The sequence below is a fragment of the Impatiens glandulifera genome, chromosome 6, assembly GCF_907164915.1.
Source record: "Impatiens glandulifera chromosome 6, dImpGla2.1, whole genome shotgun sequence".
Lineage (NCBI taxonomy): Eukaryota > Viridiplantae > Streptophyta > Magnoliopsida > Ericales > Balsaminaceae > Impatiens > Impatiens glandulifera.
In genome coordinates this window covers 22,210,312-22,217,325 of record NC_061867.1, presented here as the reverse complement: position 1 = coordinate 22,217,325, position 7,014 = coordinate 22,210,312, and the positions used below count along the sequence as shown (strand labels likewise).

General features: G+C 25.8%; 1 protein-coding gene across 1 annotated transcript; it reads left to right on the top strand.

Annotated features, from left to right (window-relative positions):
* Window positions 1-335: 335 nt before the first annotated feature.
* On the top strand, window positions 336-3,615 carry LOC124941753 (glutamyl-tRNA reductase-binding protein, chloroplastic). The gene is made up of 10 exons (XM_047482106.1): window positions 336-461; window positions 724-822; window positions 1,335-1,430; window positions 1,673-1,738; window positions 1,808-1,898; window positions 2,084-2,151; window positions 2,841-2,906; window positions 3,060-3,110; window positions 3,193-3,257; window positions 3,420-3,615. Exons 1-10 carry the CDS (start codon window positions 369-371, stop codon window positions 3,475-3,477), a joined length of 753 nt encoding a protein of 250 aa, XP_047338062.1. The 5' UTR covers window positions 336-368; the 3' UTR covers window positions 3,478-3,615.
* Window positions 3,616-7,014: the final 3,399 nt, after the last annotated feature.

The window sequence follows — 7,014 nt, the reverse complement described above, 5'->3', positions numbered from 1 at the left end:
ATCTTCAATCCTCCAGTCTCCCTCGTCCCGTTTCCGTTTTCAATTACCCCTCTTCAAATCATTGTCGCCGCCTTCTCCATACTCCTATCGCTATGGTCTCGTCTTCCGCCCCACCTCAGGTATTCTTATTCAAATCACTGGTTCTTTACGCGTTTTTGGATTCTCTAACCCTAGAATTACGATTCTTTCATTTCAGAGCGAGACGGCTGGAGGTTCTGGTGCTACTGAATTCAATCTGTTTCAGTTGATTCAAACTCATCAGGTTTCTGTTCTAATTAATTAATTAATTAATTGTTTTCACTCTTTGATCATGTACATGTGCCTTAACATCATCTCTTTAAAGTGAGGTGGATTTATGAGGTTTTGAAATGCAGGAGAAGGCTGCTCAGCTGCCCCCAGTTGAACAAGTTCGAACATTCCTTGCCTATAGCTCACGTGGGACGCTCTCTACTTTCTCAAAGGTTTTCCCTTTTCCATGTGAATTTCTGAATATAAATCCAGATTCCGAATATGATCGAATCAATATCCACATCTGAATGTGTAATCTGATTGAAATGATGTTTACAATTAATTGATTCTTGGAAGAACCTCATGAAATTGAGGTTGCAGTTTTAAAAATTTATGGTGAAAAGTGGTCTATGTATTGTGTTTGCTGATTGAAGAAAACACTATTGCATATTCCAAATAATACCTTCAATATTAACTCAATCGCATTCTGGATAGGCGCATGAAGGCTACCCATCCGGGTCTATGGTTGATTTTGCTTGCGATGCTGATGGTTATCCAATATTAGCAGTTAGCAGTCTAGCAGTTCACACCAAGGTTTGTTGAGAATTTAGTTCGAACTTGAACACTTTTTAAATCTGTTTCTGTATATAACAAAAATAAATTTCTGAATCTTTCTCCGAATTAGTTTAGTTTTCAAACGATTCTGCATCAAAATATCGATATACATAAACAAAATATAAAAAAAGTTTCCAAACGAGGCCAATTGGAAACAAGGGGAAAGCAAAGACTAAACTAGAATAAAACTATAGAAAAAGACTTTAGTGAATTGAATTGAGAAGATTATTATTATTGGATGAATTCAAAACATACTACTTGTTTTCTCTTATGAAGAGAATTACAAGATTTGAAATCTAAACTAAATATCATAAAAATAATATCAAATAACTAAATGCATAATTATAAAATAAATTCAAATATATGTTTTCTCAATCATATTAATCTTATATTGTACGATATTATTTTAATCTCATAATATTATATAATATATTTCAACATTGTCAATTTGTCATTGATGAGAAAATCTTAGTTCTCTCATATTTTTGCAGGATCTTTTAGCAAATCCCAAGTGTTCTTTGCTTGTTGCTAGAGACCCGGAGGATAGGACAGATTTAATTGTAACCATTCATGGTGATGCTATTTCTGTATGTCAGTTCTGAGATACCATTTTCTTCTTTTTTCAACTTTTCTTTATTACATGCCTGATTCATTTACAGTAACTCTGTTTTCATTTTGTGATATTTTGTCACAAGTAACTCTGTTTTTATTTGGTATACAAAAGTGTGATTGAACTTTTCTAGTGTAAAATATGTGAAAAGTTGTAATTTTTTTTTTAGATTGTGCTGCAAGTCCTTTTTAGATCTCACACATTTTATTATTATGTTAGGTTCCAGAAAGTGACCGTGATGCAGTCCGTACAGCATACTTGGCTAAGCATCCAAGTGCCTTTTGGGTATTTTTTCTCCTTATTCTTGAAGATTCTGTATTTGTACTCCCTTAATCGTATATTTTGATTGTTTAGGTTGACTTTGGCGACTTCCAATTTCTGCGTATTGAACCAAAAGTTGTACGTTATGTATCTGGTGTTGCTACAGCTATTTTAGGCTCTGGAGGTTAGTTTTTTCTACAATTTGGGACTTTCTTCATTTGAAATTTCTATATATAGCTTCATTTGGAAAGAACACCATTTCATCCTATTTGTTTTCTTATCTGGATGTGAATCCGGATGAGATTCTATTAAGAAACTGAGCGTATCTGAACATAGTTCATGCTCGATTAATTATCTTTTTTTTCTCAGAGTTCAGCAAAGCTGAATACAGCTTAGCACAAGTGGACCCAATTCACAAGTTCTCTAAGCCTATTGCGGTACACTTATCTCTATCAAATTATATTTTTTCTACACCCAATATTGGCTCCATTTTAAACCCTTAAGATGCGTTTAGTAACATTAGAATTGGAGGGGTTTAATTTCAATTCCTAATTTTTTTAAGACCTTTTAAAATGAAGAATGAGAATTGGAATTGTAGTTTCAATGGAATTCAAAACAATTTGATTTTGTATTTCTCAATTCATTCTACCTAGCTTGGATTGCAATTCCAATATTTATTATTTTTTCAAGCAAAACATCTTATTAGTTTACCTTCTACAACCTAGTTAATTTGTTGAACCAATATCTTAATAGTATAAATTATATTTATTCAAACTTTTGTTTCTACTTATATTAAAAAATAAAAATTCCATGAATTATAATTTTGTATACTTTTTACCCAACATAATAATTAAACAATTCAATTCCAATTCTAATCCCTCATTCAAATACACCTTTATTGTTTTTTTTATCTAATATCTAACTAAGTTTAGTTTCCAAACGTTTATGTATCTAAATCTAGATATAAAAACATAAAACTTAAAATAAATTTCTAAAATATTTTACTAAGTTTAGTCTCAAACATTTTTGTATCTGAATCTAGATATAGAAACACAACTAAAGTGTTTTCAAATGGGGATACATGTTATTCTCCAACGAACTAAACTATATGTTTTTGGATTGACAGTCCCACATGAATAAAGATCACGAAGACGAGACAAAGCTCATTGTACACCATGTGACATCCATTCCAGTAAGCTTCTATTGAGTTGATTAGCAATTGTAATGATAAATATGATTCTAATTATTCTTTAATGATTGATTAAACAACCAAAATAATACATAAAAAAATGATAAGTGATAATAGAAGCTAGCTATAATTGTTTGTTTGCAATTAATTGTGCAGGTGGATCTTGCTCTCATATTGGATGTTGACAGTCTTGGTTTCAATGTTAAGGTAAAAACTAAAAAGTAGAATAAGCATAAACAATTTTACAGTTATCGAATTTTTCTTCTTACACATTCTTCTTTTTGCTTAGGCTGGCTATAAAGGAGAGAATTTTAAGCTGCGAATCCCTTTCCCGAGACAGGCGGCAGATAGAAAGTAAGTCAAAGCTTTCGTTACTTGACCATTGTATCATAGGATCATTCTATCATAGGCGGCTGAAAGCCTGAACTAGAACTAGTGTATTTCACCAAAATGGGCTGATCAAATATTGGTGCTGATTTTTCCTCGGTTTTTATATGAATAAAACATTAATTGCAGGGATGTAAAAAATTTAATAGTTGAGATGCTTGAAGCAGCAAGGAGCAAAAGAAATTGATTGTCACTTGACAAGGTTGTCTTCTCTATTCGTAATTTTACATATTTCATGCAAGAAAAAATGTAGAATTACTGTAAACTAGAAGTATTATTTCATATGTTTTTGTTATAGGCAAGACTAACCAAATACCAATTTATAGATTTATGTGTATAGGTTTTATTGTAAATAAATATAAAGTTCTAAAAATTTATTTTTAATAATTTTAATATTTAGACCTTGAAATATCTCACCCAAATTAAATATTATTTCAATCTTTTTAATCACATCAATTAATTCCCTAGTCACAATACTAAAATAGTTTAATATATATATATATATATATATATTATTTTATTATTTTTAAACTTATGTTAAGAAATGATTTGAATAACCCATCATGTATGGAAGATTTCATAATAATATTATCATAATTTTTATTTTTAATATATTTTTTAGTCTTGATTTGATGTTGACGCTCTTATAGGGAAGAATACTGTGGTAGTGTAACCATTTTTTAAATTTATTCATAACTTAATTTATTAAATTTATTTCAAGTTTGTCTATATACAATAGATACATAAAGAAACTAGTCAAGTCTGTTATGCATCTCTAAAAACAATTCTACTATTTTTCGAAAATTAAAAGCTTAAGATTCAACACAAAGTATGAATACTTAAAAAGCTTACAAAATAATAATGGCATTGAGAGGAGTTCCTCCAAATTAGAGGGATAAAATAAGATTGACAAAGGAAGATACATATACTAGAACATAGACATATCATTCATCTCGAAGTCATTTGAAGAATTATCTTAGACATATCATTCATCTAGAAGACATTTGAAGAATTATCTTAACTAGTATGATTTTTTTTTGCGATACATACAGACAAATATATATTAAGACATAAAATTAAAAAAAAATATTTTTTTATAAAAAATAAATAAATCACAATATATAATATTTAATAAGTTAAAAATATTTAATCAAATAAAAAAATAACATAAACTCAACCTTATCTAAATTTTGTTATATAAAAATGACACATTAAAATTTTTTTTATTCATATCTTTACAAGTGAATTATAAAAAATTATTTTACGGTATAATATTATATTTATTTCTTTATAATACATTGATTTTTTCACTCTCTATATATAATAATATTTTTTTTTCTCGCTCAATATTATATAATAATATATATTATTAATTTCACTCTCTATATTATATATAATATAAATATATTATTTTTTTCTCACTCACTATTATATAATAATATGAGAAATGATTGGGAGAGAAAATTCGGTGAGGTAATAAGAGAGAGAATGACGTGACGGCAATATGATTGGCTGAAAAAATTAAATAATTTCTCTCTCTTCTCTCTCCTCTTACTTTACCATATTTCCAACGGTGATGCAAAGTCATTTCCTCTCCCATTCTCTCCTTCAATTTCCCTCCCTCTAACATTCCTCATAATAATATATATTATTTTTTATTCTTTCCATATTATATCTAATATAATAATATATTAATTTAATTATTTAAATTTTATTACATAAATTTACCATTGTGGTTGACATTAATTTCATAATATCATAATAGTTAGACACTATCTATATAAAATATATAAATTTGAGAAATTTTAATATTGTGTGTATGTTGATTCTTTCACATGTTTCATTTTTTTTAATATTGTGTGAAGTAATCCAATCTCACATTTATTATAAATTTTTATAAAAAACTTTTTTTTGAGATACAACTGAAATAAAATATTACAAATATGATCATTTTGTTTTTCAAAAATTTAGTTTTATAGTTATATTGATTTAATTTCATTTTTTTCATTTTTTTTAACTTGAATTATCACATTATCTTAAATTGATGAAAATAATATTTTGAACAAAATATATGTTTGTATTTTTTCTCTCTTATACATAATTATTTCAGCTTCAACTCTATTCTTTCAAAAATTATGAAAGAGTTAATTATTCATTAAAAGTAAAAAAAAATAATTAAAATATATGTGAAATGTCTATTAAAAAATATACTGAACTGTACCAAGAAAACCAACAAATATTTTATTGGTTGCAACCATGTGACATAGAAGAAATAAGGATAGGAGCTATAGAAATATTTTAAATTTAAAATGGATTAGTCGACCCTATTTATTTTAATTAGACCTTTCATGGGCTGGGGTCTAAAATAATTAATACCTCCATAGTGGGCTTCTGATCTGCTGTCCCAAAATAATGTCCCACTTGCTGTCTCATAAGAGAGAGAAGAGAGTGGAGAGGAAAGAAAAAATTAAATATTAAAATATAATATAATATTATATATATATATATATATATATATATATATAATATTTTAGGGTTTAGAATTTAGAATTTAGAATTTAGGGTTTAGAATTTAAGATTTAGAGTTTAGGATTTAAGGTTTATTTCATATATATAATTTTTTATTTGTCTAATTTATCAAAATTATGTTGTTTTGATAGATGAGACATCAAGTGAGACATTATTTTGGGACAGCATATCCTCACCCATCATTTCCTCTCCATTCTCTCCCTCAAATTTCCTCCCTTATCATTCCTAATATATATTTCATTTTATGTTAATATTTTTTAATATTTAATTTATTATGTGTTATTTATTTATTTATATATATATATATAATAAATCTTAATTTAAAATGGTGAAGCTGACTATCATCAAGAACATTATCTAATTTATTTTTTTTAAATTTATTTATCATAATTAATTTTTCTCTCTTCTAATATATATATATTTTTTCTCCGTATATATATATATATATTTTTTTCTCTTAATTTATCCTTTTTAATTAGTTTTTTTTTAATGTAAGAATTAATAATTTTTATAAATACAATTTTTATTATATTGTATTAAAATAATAAATATTTATTATATATTTAAAAACTAATAAATAAATATATTTTAATAATTTATAATATAAAAAGTTATATTTTAACTTTAGCCATACAAAATTAATATATTTTAAGAATAAAAAATTATTTTAATTATATTAACTTCTAATTTATATATGAAGAGTGATAGAGAGAGGAAATTTGGTAAGAGAATTTGGTGAGTGAATGACTTGTCATCACCTTCATTGGAAAATGTAAAAGTGGAGGAAAAGAGAGAAAAAAGAGAAATTATTTGATTTTTTTTATGCCACATCATTCCCTCACCAAATTCTCTCACCTAATCATTTTTCTTTATATATATAATAACTCTTACTTTAAAATATTAAAAGTGTATAAAAAACTTTCTCTCTTTATCATTATGTAATTTATATTTTTTAATTTAATTTTTTTAATTATTATTTCTCTCTCCTAATATATTTCTCTTTTATAATAAGTTTTTTTCTCACACTAACATTAACATGCGAAAATTAATAAATTTTATAAATACAATTTTAATTATATTATATTAAAATATTAAAATTTTATTATATATTTTAAAAATATAAGTACATATATTTAAAATATCTAATAATATAAACAATTATATTCAACCTTAATCATACAAAAATTAATAAATA

What these genes read in the sequence shown, in the direction of transcription:
- LOC124941753 (XM_047482106.1), top strand. Translation starts at nt 369, where the DNA reads ATGCAGGAGAAGGCTGCTCAGCTGCCCCCAGTTGAACAAGTTCGAACA. An exon ending in ACCATGTGACATCCATTCCA is followed by an intron (nt 2,907 to 3,059) that starts GTAAGCTTCTAT and finishes TTAATTGTGCAG; the next exon opens with GTGGATCTTGCTCTCATATT. An exon ending in AGACAGGCGGCAGATAGAAA is followed by an intron (nt 3,258 to 3,419) that starts GTAAGTCAAAGC and finishes CATTAATTGCAG; the next exon opens with GGATGTAAAAAATTTAATAG.